General features: G+C 39.4%; 1 protein-coding gene across 3 annotated transcripts in view; it reads right to left on the bottom strand.

Moving 5' to 3' along the window:
- Positions 1-3290: 3290 nt before the first annotated feature.
- Positions 3291-16292, bottom strand: part of MAMDC2 (MAM domain containing 2) — a 147427-nt gene continuing 134425 nt past the window's right edge. The window contains exons 12-14 of one of the 3 annotated variants that reach the window (XM_025423330.3): positions 11166-11425; positions 4489-4573; positions 3291-4341 (exon numbers count right to left, since the gene is read on the bottom strand). In XM_025423330.3, coding sequence (XP_025279115.3) covers positions 4277-4341; positions 4489-4573; positions 11166-11425 — 410 coding nt within the window. In that variant the 3' untranslated portion in view covers positions 3291-4276. Of the gene's footprint in view, positions 4342-4488; positions 4574-11165; positions 11426-16292 lie in introns of those variants that run through there. The other 2 variants (XM_049092120.1, XM_049092121.1) reach the window with 2 other exon arrangements.

Raw genomic sequence — 16292 nt, forward strand, 5'->3', positions numbered from 1 at the left:
TAAAAGAATCCAGATGTTGAGGATGCAACAGGAGAATGATCACTTATCAAAACTGCCCCCCACCCCAGGCCCCAAGTTCTGGTTAAATCGCCCTGAGAAACGTGTCTACCACAGGGGAATAAGCAGTCAGAGAACCCGAGTCTTAGCCCTAGAAGTCACAGAAGACATCCAGGCACCTGGAAAGCTGCATTTAGTATGTCTCTGTTCTCATTGCTCTGCCCCCACTGCAGCATGAGGCCGGCCCTGGCTTCCCCTCGCACCTGAGCAGATGACATCGCTGTACTAAGTGCTCCAAGTTGTGCTGATCCATTTGGATCCGTCTTCCCCACCTGTGAGCATCTTCATACCCTCCATGCTTGGTATAATGCCTGGAGCACAGATTTCTCACTAAAAAAAAAATTTTTTTTTTTTTTTTTGAGAGGAGAGCATGTGAGTCAGGGGGGAGGGATGGAGAGGGGGGGGAGAGAGAGAGAATCTCAAACAGACTCCCTGCTGAGCAGGAGCCTTACCCGGTGGGGCTCGACCTCAGGACCCTGAGACCACAACCTGAGCTGAAACCAAGAGTCAGAGACTTAACCGACTGAGCTGCCCAGGCAACCCTGTCACCAGATCTTTGCTGAAGCTTTTCTTTTTCCACATTAAACCAGATATTGCATTGGAGGCCCTATCTTCTCCTTCACTTCCTTCTATATATAAATAATCTCCAACTGAGAGAGCAAATTGTAGGAGAGAAGGCGATCTGTGTGGAAAAAGTAGTTTGTCTTTGGAGCATTTGTGTGTTTAAATAAGAGTTAAATAAATGCAAATACTGTGCTTACTTAAATTATCAAGCAGTACCCAACAGCTAGCACGTCCTCCACTAGGGCATTTCTAAACCTGAGCAACCTGGAAAGAAAGAGAAGCATCCAAATAGTGAATTCTGCAGAAGGAACGAGAGTGAGGAATGGTAAATTAATCCACTTACCTTTTACCTTCCTCTGTTCTCCTTTATAAACTACACGTTGTTTCTTAATAACAACTGGTAACAATTACCTCTTTCCCTTCTGCCTTAACTTAATGACTAGTTACTAACCCCTACCTTCCCTCCACCCCCTGCAATTCCCAAAGCAGGGATCCCAAGCAGTATTTCTTTTTCTCTTTTTATTTCAAGTTTTTGTTTAAATTAGCTAACACATACAGTAAAATTGGCTTCAGGAGTAGAATTTAGTGACTCCTCACTTATACACCATATCCAGTGCTTATCACAAGTGCACTCCTTAATGCCCGTCACCCAGTTACCCCACCTCCCACCCACCTCCCCTCCACCAGCCCTCAGTTTGTTCTCTATTGTTGAGTCTCTTATGGTTTACTTCCCTCTCTTTTTTCCCCTCCTTCCCTATGTTCATCTATTGTTTTTTCAATTCCACATAAAGTGAAATCCTGTGATATTTGTCTTTCTCTGACTTATTTTGCCCAGCATGGTATACTCTAACTCAAACCATGTTGTTGCAAATGGCAAGATTTCATTCTTTATAATGGCTGAGTAGTATGTGGTGGAGATATACATATATCATATCATATCATATCATATCTATCTATCATCTATCTATCTATCTATCTATCTATCTGTCTAATCTCCATCCATTCATCAACTGATGGATATTGGGGCTCTCTCCATAGTTTGGCTATTGTTGATAATGCTGCTGTAAATGTTGGGTGCATGTGTCCCTTCGAATTACTATATATCCTTTGGGTAAATCCCTAGTAGTACAATTTCTGAGTCATAGGGCAACTCTATTTATTTATTTATTTTATTTGAGGAACCTCCATACTGTTTTCCAAAGTGGCTACACCAGTACTATTTCTGGTTTGGCAACCTTTGGGACAATTTTTTTTAGCCAATAAATCCTCTGGAGGGAGAGAAACTTGGAACTTTTCCTTACAGTTTAAATTAGTATTAGGGATGGAGTGGGCAGGAGAGCTGGCTGGTTCAGGAGGCAGTCCTGCTAGGATCAGAACACAGGCTTGGCAGTGAAACACACCCAGGTTCAAACCTAAGCACTATATCAGCTGCTGAACTTGGACAAATTCAGTTTTTTAACTTATAAAATGGAAATATCACTAGATCTACTTCACAGGTTGTTATCAGGATTAAATGAGTGAATTCATGCAAAGCTCTTTGAATAATGTCTGAAGATAGTTAAGTATTCAATAAATGTTAGCTCTGATTATTATGGTGGATTTATGTAATTCATAAGCAAGGAGGCTGGTGAATGACTTCATTCAGTCACTATTCATAAACTCCTTGCTATGTACAAGGTACAGTGTTAGGTCCTGGAGACACAATTTTCATTTCTTTATTCAGCAAATACAACTAAGCTCTGGACAGGAATAACAGAGTGAGGAAATAATGTCTAGTATACTATTGAGTTGGTTCACATCTTAAAATCTTCTGTTTTCAATGTTTCAACTCTATTTAAGGGATTTGCAAAATTTTTGATTTGCTTTACTATAGAAGTTTACCTCAGGATGTTTATTTTGTAGGGTGAGACAAAAAGTCTCACTTTTTGTTTTCCAACTAATGTGGTCTTCAGGAGGATATACTACTATTTACAGATTAATTTAAGAATTTTGACTTTTTTTTTTTTTGAGTAATCTCTACACCCAACATGGGGCCAAACTCACAACCCCAAGATCAAGAGTCAGATGCTCTACTGACTGAGCCAGCCAGGCACCCAAGGAATTTTGACATTCTTGAATGGGAATACCACCAAACTCTGTGAAAACTATGGGTTTTTGGCCATACAAAACAGGAAGAAGTATAGATTTTGGGGTCAGAGAGACCTGACTCCAAATTCCTCCACTTAACAGCTATGGAATCTTAAATAATTTGTTTATTCTTCAGAGTCTTGATTTCTTTCTGTGTAAAAAGGGATAATAATATCTCCATTTTGGAGGATGTTGAGAGTTAAATTCATCCATCCAACAAGCTTTTATATGTTGAACACCTACTAAATACCAGACATTCTTCTGAGGCTACAAAAGTAAACAAAACATGCAAGAATCCCTATCCTCATAGTGTTTATATTCTAACAACACAAAATTTAGTGAAAAATTAAGTTAGCTTATGTAAAATGGAACACTTTAGAAATGTATTATTGTATCAATGTATGCAGTGCTTGTATCACTAATGGAAGGCTTAAAAAGAATTTAATTGTGGCAGAGTAGAAATTCAAATTAGAATGTGCCGTTGTGTACTGGAGATATTCTGAACAAGAAAAATAATGTAGAAATGAGTTAATTGCTAGTGAAACGATTTTCAAATTACCTTTTATTAGGTAATCTTATAACAGCTGTTTGGATATACAAATATGTATATACAATTTTCTAAACATGTAAATAAAAAGCAGTAGTTTAGTATACCTACTTGAATTCATATTAACTCAAAACCTTACCAAAACATTTATTATAAAAAACAGTAAAATTGCCTGACATATCCCAAACATTTTTGGGTGTGTGTACATAAACATTTTCAAGCTTGCTTTACAAAAAAAGAGTGCAATTTCTAATTCATGTGTTCATAGTGACTTTCAAAAATAGTTCAGAGGGGGAGAAAAGAAAGTAGCACTGCCTTGTAAAACACCATTAATTAATACTGACTTACCCTCGGACATTCATGAAAAGATCCTTTGTTACCACATATGGTAAAAATATTTAAAAATTAATGCTCAAAAAAATTAATACTCCATTTCTATGAATAAAACATAGGAAATAAGATTTTATTTTCTTAGACTAGCTTGTTAACCATGAAAAACTGCATTCATTCTGCAGATATTACTGACACCTCACATTATTACTTTAAAAATAGTTATGATTCTTGAAATTCAAAAAGAAACCCATAAGACTTATTCTCCTCCCAATACATTCACTGAATGCAGATTTAAATGAGCACATCTCATTTTGCTTGTGCCCTTCATTTGCATACTTTAAGATGATTGAAATATATAGTACATTTGTATTTTTAACTGGAACCAAAATTAAGATGAGTGATCTATGCAAAATCAACAGCCTGCACTTTTGTAGCAGTTGTCATATGCAAAAAGGAAAAAAACAAAAACAAAACAAAAAGCCCTGAGTCAGTATTTTTTTGCAAAAGAAATGAAAAAAGAGTACTGTGCTGTGGAGTCATTGATAACTTATGAAATGGTTAAGACTGTCCAGTATTCATTTGTTTTGTTTTCATTTTGATTGAAGAGAGGTATGGCTCCTGTTGAGTTTATCCAATTCAGATCATTTCTTAAAACTCAATTTCATTTAAATCCTCAGAATATCCTGATGATTGTTGAGTTAAATCTTCCATTTCTGTCAGGAAAGACAAATCGAAAATAGACAATAGTAATTTTCCCTATTTTTATTGTGGAAAAACACTTATTTTGCCTTCTTATGATTTGAGACTATTGCAAAACCCCTTTTCAAGCATGCTGATATAATTGGGAAAAAGACTGTTACCTGCACAGGGTCCTGCTTGAAATTTAACATCATCAATGGCAATATCACTTCTTATTGACACTCCCCGAATGGCTTCAAAAATTACCTGAAAAGTAATGGAGTTTGAATTTAGACAGAGTCATCCTGATAAAACAATACTCATAAAAACCACAATGAGATACCACCTCACATCAGTCAGAATGGCTAAAATTAACAATTCACGAAACAACAAATGTTGGCAAGATTTGGAGAAAGGAGAATCCCCATACACTGTCAGTGGGAATGCAGGTTGGTGCAGCCACTCTTAGAAAACTGTCATTCCACAAAAAGTTAAAAATAGAGCTATCCAACAATCCAGCAATTGCACTAGTAGGTATTTATCCAAAAGATACAAATATAGTGATTCAAAGGGGCACATGTACCCCCAATGCTTATAGCAGTAATGTCCACAATAGCCAAACAATGGAAAGAGCCCAGATGTCCATTGACAGATGAATGGATAAAGAAGTGGTATATAGATAGATAGACAGATAGATAGATAGATAGATCTATATTGTGTGTATATAGATACAGATGTAATATTACTATCATCAAAAAGAATGAAATCTTGCCATTTGCAACGGAATATTACTCAGCCATCAAAAGGAATGAAATCTGGCCATTTGTAACAAAGTGGATGGAACTAGGGGGTATTATGCTAAGCGAAATAAGTCAGTCAGAGAAAGACAAATACCATATGATTTCACTCATGCTTGGAATTTTAAAAAAGATTTTATTTATTTATTTGAGAGCAAGAGAGAGCATGAACAAGGGGTGGGGAGAGGGAGAAGCAGCAGGCTCACTGCTGAGCATGGTGCCTAACCCAGGGGCTTAATCCCAAATCCCTGGGATCATGACCTGAGCCAAAGGTAGACTGAGCCACTCAGGTGCCCTTCATATATGGAATTTAAGAAACAAAACAGATGAACATAGGGAAAGGGAAGGAAAAATAAAATAAGATGAAAACTAGAGAGAGACAAACCATAAGAGACTCTTAATCATAGGAAACAAAACCTTCCTGGAAGGGAGGTGGCTAGAAGGATGGGGTAACTGGGTGATGGGCATTAAGGAGGGCACTTGATGTAATGAACACTGGGTGTTGTATACACCACAATAGTGGGTATTGTATGCAACTGATAAATCACTAAATTCTACCTCTGAAACTAATAAAACACTATATTTTAACTAAATTGAACTTAAATAAAAAATTTTAAAAATAAAAACAAAACAAAGCAAAACAATACTGGTCAGGGACAGATCCAGGCTATGTGGGTCTGGAAGCTTAGACTGTTTTTCGAGCTCCTTTAAGGAAAGGAATGCAAAGTCACAAATTCAGACTTAGGTACAAAAGAGAGTACTTATTTGGGATTTTAAAGAAATTCACAAGTTTTAAGAGCCTTGGAGATTTAGGTCCCTTTATTCTGAGATTTCTTTAGACAATTTCCCAGAAATGCTCACTTAGAAAGGCTTCCTGGTAGTGACCTGGTTTCCCCTTCCTCCCTAGAATAGTCTAGTCCCAGTATTCACAAGGCCTATGAAAGCCATGGGCCAGAAGTTTAAGCTTTCTTAGGCTTTCCGTAAATCTACAGTGATACTAGTACTAGGTGGAAGAATTTAACATGGCTGATGAGACTATGTATGAGCAGCAAAGAATAATCACGAAGTTTACCAAAAGGACAATGGTTCACTTATCATGTTAAATACCATAACATCCAAGAACAGCCCAGGAGGAGAGAACCAGCTCCATAACTCTAGATACTGAGAAGAAAATAACTGATCAAATATTCAGGTTCTAGGGAAAACAGGTTACATTACCAGTCCTAAAGCTGCTCCAACAATGGTTAATAAACCACTTAATACTCCAGGGAGGCTCGTGAGTAATGAAAATTATCCAGAAGATACATTTGCTCTACTCACTTTATGAGCAAATGACTCCCCATTGGACTAGTTTATGATTTAAATTAAATCAAAGAATATAAAGTGGATAATTAATAAGCATATGAAACTATCTTGAAATTAATGACTCAAAGAAGCTGTAATGACAGAAATGGGCAAAATAACGTTATTAAAAATTCTAAGGACATGATCCCAAACAAGAATCCAAATAAGTTGTTAAAAGAGGGAAAAAATATCCTAACACATCTAGATAGGAGGATATATGAGTGCAGTTAATAAGCATTCTGGTTCTCTGGACATCAATAAAATCTGTTTTTTCACCTCCAACTCTAACAATGGAAATACAAAAAACAAATTACCTGATGGAATTAAATTCGGAATAGTCTGCAGTTGAGCCAAACATTTGATTCCATACAACCTTCTCATTTCAATTTCCTTAATACTTGAGTGGTAACCATTTTATACCATTATGGTTTCCCCTTTGTATTACAGACACACATTCTATTATTAAATAATTGTAGTTATTTAAGAATGAGATGAAACTTTATTTTTTCTTTCAATTTAACTGTATTATTTTTTTCAAATGGCTACAAAGTCATTAGGACATAAATGCTAAGTTGTTTGGGCCCAACTATTAAATAAATGAAACTGTTAGGTATTACTTTTGCTCTAGTGGCACCAGGAAAAGATGAATGAGACTAAGCACACCGTGAACAAGTACATGTGGAAACATGGTGTTAGATGAGTACCCACCACGTAATAATTCCTACTAAATGTTAGGCAGTATAATGAACAATATGAATGACATAAATGTTTCAATGAGCTAAGAATTTGTCTAACGTTTTCTTTCAATAGCATCAAAATAAAAGAACCCGAGAGAGTGGAGGAGGAAAGGTTAAGCAAGGCATTCAAAGGAAATAAAATCATTTTGTGTTTTTGATCAATAGCGAGTCAAGTGTGGCTCAGCACCTTATTAAACCCCAAGGAAAGAGAATGATTAAAATTTTGCTACTTGATGGATTTCTTCTACAAGGAAGATCGGATGATTGGAATGTCATCTGGAGGCCACCCACTTATCTCCCCTCTACGGTCTCAAATGTCAGCAGTACTACAGCACTCTGAAAGTGATCCACACTTGCCTGCCCCCTCTGATGATTCACACGCTGATTTCTCCAGCTTTGTTCTCCCCAGACTCTAGTCTCATATCCTACCGCTTACCTGACATCCCCCTGTGGATATCTACCAGATGTGGAAAACTTAGCATGTCCGCAAAACCCCATGTGTTAAATTTCCCTCCTGTGCACGCTGCCCTTACACCTCCAGATATGCTCCACCCAAAGCCTTCCCCAGCTCAATAAATGGTAACTCCATTCTAGTGGTTGCTCAGGCCAAAACCTGTGGAGTCATCTTGATGACTCTTTCTCTTGAGCCCCACATGCCACACATAAGAAGTCCTGTGGGCTTCTGATGCGTTTCACCTCTGCTACACAGCCCTAGCTACCACTCCTTCTGCCAGGACTGCTGCAGTAGCCCCAAAGTCTCCTTCACTCCCTACAGTCTACACCCCACATAATAGCTGATCATTTAAAAATATAAATCAGATTGCATTACCTTAAATCCATCTGATGGTTCCTTGTTGCTTCTGGAATAAATTTCAACTTCTACATGATGATGGCCAAGACCTTCCATGATTATGCTCTGGTACTTCTTTGATCTCATTACCTAATCAGCTTGACCTATTCTTTTTCTCAGCATATTATCACCTGATGGTGCATTATATATTTTGGTTTACATTTTCTACCTCTTCCCCATGAGAACGTCTACTCTAAAAGATGAGGAGCTTTACATGTTATGTTCATTGCTGTACCCCAGCACTTAGAACAGCAAATGGTCAATAAATAATTATTAAAATAAGGTATTTTGGCCTCATACTTTAGGAACTCAGTCTGGTTGCTAATGTAACTATTGAGAATACCAGGGTTGCCATGGTGACATGAATTTGAGACCAGAGATATTTGGGAGGGAATATATTTTTAGAAACAATAACATCTTTTTATACTTTGGGACTTTAAAGTATATTAAACCCTTTCACATACATCATCTAATTTGACCATCTAACTCTGGTGATGTCAGCACGTCAGAAATTACTACCCCATTTTGAAAATATATAAACACTCTGATAGAGGATGAGATTTCCCCAAGATCACCCAGTGTTTATGACACCCAGGGGAATGAGTTTAGTTTGGAACTTTCATGATAGGAGGGAGTGTAGAATAATGACTTAGGGATACACACATTGGGACCAGTTAGATCTGGGATTGAATTCTCTCACGCAGCCATTTACCAACTGGACACCATTTCTACATCTGTAATGAGGAGCTAAAAGATCAACTGGAGGGACTTATATTCTGATCCTAGGGCTGTAAGTGCCTGGCACGGAGAAGATGGCTGATTTATTAGAATGGGTGTGTCTGTGTTTTATCAGACGCTAAAATGTTTTGGAGAAACAAGCTCAGCCTGGTCTCCAGATAGTCATTTGGGATTCCTGAGGGAATCACTAAATCCAGAAGGAAATTCCTCATGGCAGATTCAAATCTGTTTCATTGTAAGACAAAGGGAATGGTCTGGAGTCTTCCTTCCAGGTTGTGAGCTAAAAAATCTCTCTGGCTATTCTGTACCCTTTGAACTTGACACCTCAAGATGCTACCCTAGATGCCTAATTACTTTGGGATCAAAAAAACATTTCAAACAACCAGCTACTCAGCAAGTCTAGCATATGCAAGGCATGTACTCAACTCCCTGGGTTTGTTTATTTGTTTAAGATTTTATTTATTTATTCATAAGAGACAGAGAGAGGCAGAGACATAGGCAGAGGGAGAAGCAGGCTCCCTGTGGGAGCCTGATGTGGAACTCGATCCTGGGACCCCGGGATCATGACCTAAGTCAAAGGCAGGTGCTCAACCACTGAGCCACCTAGGTGCCCCAACTCCCTGGGTTTAGATGCTAAGAAGCTGGGGAGCCCGGGTGGCTCAATCAGTTAAGCGTCTGTCTTTGGCTCCTGGGGTCCTGGGATCAAGACCCATGCCAGGCTCCTGGCTCAGCGGGGAGCCTGCTTCTCCCTTTCCCCACTGTTCATGGTCTTTCTCTCTTGTTCTCCCTGAAATAAATAAAAATAAAATCTTTAGATGCTGAGAAGCCACTTGTTCTCTTCAACTTAAATCCCAGATTGCATCAGCAACATTTGGGAAATGTAAAAAACATCAGCGCTCAGTCTCCACCTGAGAGACTCAGATTCACTTCCTTGAGGACAGACTCTCCAGCTTTAGTGGGCATCTGAATCACCAGGAGGGCTTGTTAAGACACAGATTTCTGGTCCCCTTTCCCAGACTGGCTGGTCAGTAGTTCCAAGGTGGGGCCTGAGAATGTGCATTTTAGGTACATGTCATTTTAGGTAAACTTGCATTTCAAGCATTGCTGCTGGCCTCAGGACCACACTTTATGAACATCTGAATAAGGTACCAGTATGAGTGTCCTAAATAGCCTAATGAAATTAATCTACCATCGCAGAATGATGATCAATTATCTTAGTAAGTTCCTGAATGATCTACGTTTCTTCTATACCAGACATTAAAGCACCACTTAAATCATTCCTGAGGCTGTTGTCTTGACTAAATCTCTTAATAGTTCTATCATGCCAAGATAATGGGCCATCCCTGGATAATGGCTCATGTTCCCTCTGTTATTTGTTCTTTAGGAATGCAGCACCCTAGCTGGCCCTGCCACCTGGCCCACCCAAGCTTCTGCAATTCCTTCCCATTGGGATCTGTAAGAAAATTCTACGTGGCTGTACGATGATATAAAATGAAGCCCTTATTTTAAGTATCTTTGCCCCAGAAGAATTAGGCTTAGCAGAGTGGCCAGTGGTTAAAGCTGAGGGGTGCTGACTCAAGACTGTTCATCGGTCAGAAGCAAGGATGAGAAGGAAGCAGGGTTTTCAGTGGAAGGTCACAGCTGAGAATTCTACAGAGCAATTTCAGGAACAGTCAGGATCCAAGGGATGTCTCCCCAGAGCTTTCTGGAGTTCTGGCTCAGAGGGAGGTGAAGTCAGTGGCTGTCCAGAGGCCCTGGCTCACCTCTAGACTAGACTGGCTGCTCGGCTTCACTGACTGGAATGTGAAAGGCTCCTTCCTGTTGCTGCCCAGATTCACTCATAGCCAGGATGCTGTGGGACAGAGGTCTCCTACTGCACACGAGACTCAGGACGTAGGATCAGGACTCTCTGTTTCTTCCATGTCAATGCAGACAGAGGCTTCAACTTTCCCCTGGACCACGCACTCTGTTAAAGGCCTGCAACCAAAGCCCTTGCGTGTGGGTAATACTGAGGGGAAGATGTAGCCTGAACAACTAATTGGGTAATACCAAGTTTGGAAGAGAAGGGGACTGCTTTAGAGACGTTGCAGGGCACAGAGGATGCACCTGACACTCAAAATGTGCCAAGACAAAAATAGCTACCCTTTCATCACTGAGTTGCAAAAAGCACTTTACACGTAAATACCCAAAGCTTTCTCTCCCCGCCTACTCTCCCATTCACTGCTGAGATTTCATCAATATGGACCAATTATGTTTACTCTGAAACAAGTATTGCCTTTCTCTATGATCCTGAAAAAGAACAAAATGTTCTCTTGGGTCACAAGAGAAAGAAAGAACATCAGGAGCTTATAGGACCACTTTCTATCACTCGGTTCTTGTCTCCTCTGGCCTACCTGGTGTTGCCTCTCACAACTGTATTCAATCAGCGCTCGTAGCCAGGAAATGCTCTGTTCACCTCTTCTTCTCCATAAGAGGGACTCTTCATTCTCACCTTCCCTCTTTAAATAAACACTCAGCAGGCCAGTCCCTGCTCCATACATGTGGTAGAAGAAGGTCAAGCAGTGTTTTCCAGTGACTCCTCTCAGAGACCAGGACAAGAGCTGTGCTTTTTGTCCATACACCATGTGGGAAGCTTCGATGTACATGTAGTAGCCTGGAGAGCAACGCAAAATCAGGTATTATTAAAAGCATGTGTGCGCACGCGCACACACACACAGAATATTCTCTTCTTTCTCTTTTGAGTAGTGCTCCTGGAAACAAATTAGAGTAAGTGGATGACTTGACCACCATGCTGATGAAAGATTTTTATCATTTTGGAGAATATCATCCAAGAGGAATAGACATGCTACAAAATTTAGATAATCAAAATAATTTTTTTCACTTACGAATTTAAAATTCAGTTAAATATATAGGATGTAATTGACATTATTATAACACTAGTATTGGGCCACCAATGTGATGATCAGTGCATCAGAATTTATCCTACTAACTCATGGACAATGTTCTGGAGCTTCCAGACATTGGTTTGGGAGAGCCAGCATGGATTTTGTAGTCAGATGTGTCTGGGCTCAAGTCTTGACTCTAATATCTGATCTTGGTCTAAGGAATTATCCTCTCTCAAACTACATTCATCATTTTGAATAAGGATTAATACTATCTATCTATCCATATGCTATATAACATTTCCATTTCCTTTATTAATTTCAATTTGTTTTAATTTGCTGGTTTCAGGCAGAAGCAAGATTTGTCTGCACATAAATAAAACAGTGGTTTGCTGGAACCAGCTTCTACTGGCTCTTGAGAGTCAATCGTGTGACTTCTGTTGGTAGGTCCAAATGACTGATGTATTTACCCCACAGAAACTAGACATGGCTACAAATCAGCCTTGGCCCCCCAACCCTGATAGAGCTGGCTAGTGTTAAATAATTACCATCCAGCCACTGAAATAAGGCAACAGATGAATAATATGAATACTAACTTCTAGATCAACACACCAGTGATATAATTCTGTAAACTTAAGGGTCATTTTCAAAAAGGCCCTGGATTCCACATCATTCTTAACCCTGGACCATTTGATAAAAGTTTATGTCTCTTCTACCTGAAAAACTATGCACAAGTGTTTCCATGCATTTTTATTGTCTTCTTGGCCAATATTGATTTTTTTATGTGTATGACTACTATCCATTAGTGTATAACACTAATCCATAGTGTTATTCCTATTATTATTATTTCATGCAGAAATTAATGGCCAAATTGAGGGTAAAAAGAAAGAGAGCCCACATGCTGCATGCAGATGAAATGGTCTCTAAGGCATCTTTCTTTACAGTTGGACTTTTAATCAATTAGCTCTAGTCATTTCCCCAAATGCAGGGCTTGAAGTATCCAAACCAGAATTGATCAGAAACTCCATCTGTGCTTCTAGAGGACATTCTTCCTTTCTCTCACTTCCATAAACACAGACCTGAGAAGTCCCACGGGCAATTCAACAGGTGGGAGAGAGTCCTGCTTAAGTGGGTCTTATCAAATTGTATGCACTGTGTCACCCTCCCCACCCCCACCCTCCTACCACCCCGCTGTGTTCCACTCAATGGAAACTGGGCCAACAGAGTCATGGAATGTGGCCTTCATCAACCAGCCTTCTCCATGATCTCCTTAAAATATTACAAATAATACTGCCAGTATTTCTGGAGTGTTCACCAATGACATGCTCACCATTAAACCAGTGTCAATATTTAGCCTTTGTCATTCTTGGCTCATCTGTGGCATTGAAGATAATACATCACTTCTGCCTCCTACAAGTGTTTTCTTAACTTGGTTTGCAGGACGCTATACTCACCTGGTTTTTCTCTACTTCACTGGTCACTCCTTTACTAGCTTACCCTTTCTTCTCTGACCTTGAGCCTTTGGAGTGCTCCAAGGCCCAGGTCTTAAATTGCTCTATTCTTACTGACTCCAAGAGTAATCTCATCTTGTTTCATGGCTTTTAATTCTACATGTGTTCTTGTAGCATGAATTTAAATTTCCAACCCTTTTGCTGAAACCCAGACATGTTTGTTCAAACAGCCTAACAGACATCTCCCTTTATTGTCAAATGGACACCTCCAACTGAACATGTCCAAAACTAAATTCCAACAGCCTTACCGTAAAACCTACAGCACCCTTTCTGGTTGGCCAGGCCCCAAACCTGGAAGTCCTGTGCCACCCCTTCTCCTCACTCTCACCTCTAGGAATTCCTGACAGGTTGGCTTTACCTTCAAAACATGTCCAGAAGCCAGTCATTTCTCTTCTCACCACCAACCCTGCTACCTTTTGGTCTGAGCCACTATTACTTCTCACTTGGATTCATGCAACACTTACTAGTTAGTCTGCCTCTCTCTGCTCTGGTTTCCTCCCATCTAATCTCAACATAGTACCCATAGTGAACAAAAGCTAAATCTCACCACAACTCCTCTGCTCAAAACCTTCCATTGGTTCAGCATTTCCCTCAGAGTAAGAGCTGAAGGTCTGAGAATGGTTTTCACAGCCCTGTATCTCCCAACAGTTTTCCTACCTCTGATTTCTACCCCCTTCCTCTCCTACTGCCTTTCTTCTTACTCACTCTGCGTTGGGTGGCCATATTGGTCCCTGTGCTGTTCCTGGAATGGAGTAGGTATGCTATCACCTCAGAGCCATTGCACGTACTATTCCCTCTGCCTGGAATGGCTTTCCCTCCATATCATCTCAGGCCTCACCCTCTCATTTCTAAGTCTTTGCTCACTTATTTCCTTTTTCATTAGACCAATTCTGACCACAGTATTTTGAATTATAATCCCCCTCTGGCACTCCTCATTCCCTATACTATTATTTCCATAGCATTTAACTGCTTCATAACATACTATATAATTTTTTTTTAGGTTTGTCTGTCTCCCTTCTCTAGAACACACAATAGCAGAGATATTTTCTTATTTACTTCACTGTTATACCTCCAGGTCCTAGAACAGTGCCTGGAACTGCCTGAGTAATAAATACTCAATAAACACTTGTTGAATGAACAAATGAATGTATTTTCTTCAGCATCTCTAAGCCACAAACCAGTTTGACCAAGGTCACTCCAGTTGTGTGAGGGTTTTGGCAATGAGATATGCACTTGACTGGGATGCTCCAAGGAAAAACTAAGATGAATCCAAGTTTTGAAAAAATTAAAGTCATATCAAATTAAATGTTCTTAAACCAGTACCATGCTATCTGATGCATTGTTTTTTAACCAAACACACAAAAAGATTATTTTTTAATGTTACCTTCACTTTTCCACTGGCAAGAAAATTACTATACAAGGAACACTGGGGTTTTTGTATTTTCAGCAATGAAAGGAACTTTTATTATTCTTTTCTTTAACATTTTCTGACTTAAGCTAGGCTGGATATAAAAAATTCAGCCATACATCATCCTAACAGAAGGGTGTATGTATATATGTATATGTATATATATATATATGATTGATTGAAGAGACAGCCAGAGGTGGGAGGTGAGGAGGGGTGGAGGAAGAAGGAGAGAGAAACTCTAAGCAGACTCCATGCTGAGCACAGAACCCAATGCAGGACTTGATCTCAGGATCCTGAGCCGAAACCAAGAGTCGATGTGTGCCACTCAGGTGCCCCAGAAGGGTGTATTCAACTTAATTCTATGGAGAATAAGGTCAAAACATGAAAATTACCATGGTTTATCACCTAACTATGCACAAAGGTATCCCATGCCATCCTATACATAAATTAGTAGCATAGTGCCCTGAAACCCTACCTTATTGCATGTTAAACCTAAAAAAATTCACCCCCTCAAATAAGGAGAAAATCAGAAAATAACTTTTGTATCTGGCGTTGGGGTTCTCAGAAGGTCCACTTGATCCTCAATAAAGGGCCTTGGCTAAAAATGAACCACTCAGTTAGGGAGGAAAAGCAGGCTCCTCCAAAAGATGCTGTCACTGGAAAAATGGAAAGTAGAGACCATTAGGACTCTGAGACGTGACATCTTTGCAGAATGGAAAGGAAGCAATGGGGATCCATCATGCGTAAGATGCTAAGTGAGGTGCTTCTAGTGATGACAGCGTGCATCCTATTGGTAACAGTATAAGTCCCAGACAGAATTAGTCTGAGATCCTGCAAAAGAAGAAAACCCCTAATCACCCTCAGGATTAAATTAAATTATTTCTTTTTTGAGTACAATGCACTAACTATTTAGCCTCCAATGGGTGAAGCATTTTTCTGGAAACACTTTTAGCTCCTGCACCTCTGGGTCTCAAGTATTAGGCTGAAACCATTACCTCAGGTCTCTGGTTCCAGAGATCTTTGTGTTTCAGAAGATAAAGGATGAAAGGAAATCTCCCAGGCTTTTGAGCTGTGTAATTATACCACTTTAGGAAGACAAAGAAAACATCTAGGGGGATGTAAGTACAACTTGTTGCGCTTTTCTGGGACACTGACACCAGTCTACTTTTTAAAAAAATTTCATATATTTAAATTTAATATACATATGCATATATGTAATATCATAATATTAGGCAGATAGATACTAGTCTATTTTTCTTGAGTAACGTTAAGCTCTCCAAAAATGCTTGATACCATTTCTATTTTAAGCATATATGTATATTCCACTAGGCAATACCAATTGAAACCAATCTAGATCAACATCTATACATACAAACAATTTTAACACATTTGTCAACCTGATCAGAATTTGTCTCTCTGATGCTCAAACCAATTATTCCTCTTGATTCCAAATGTTTCTCTTTTTGACTTGCATGTGACATTTCCTTTCCCCAGAAAAGATCAGAGCTTCATAGAGAGCCAGTCTGTCTCACATGTGTTTGGAAAGCAGAGAAAAGCCCCATGTGTTGACAAGCTTTGCCACATTCTAACTCCAAATGCTGTCTGTCTCAGCAAACAAAAGCTCTGGATGGGAGCCAGGAAGCCCCAGCATTGAAACCTCAGACCAGCTCACGTGTTCTTGCACATGAAGGATTCCAATCTGTGGAAGGGATTATTAAC

The sequence above is a fragment of the Canis lupus genome, chromosome 1, assembly GCF_003254725.2.
Source record: "Canis lupus dingo isolate Sandy chromosome 1, ASM325472v2, whole genome shotgun sequence".
NCBI lineage: Eukaryota > Metazoa > Chordata > Mammalia > Carnivora > Canidae > Canis > Canis lupus.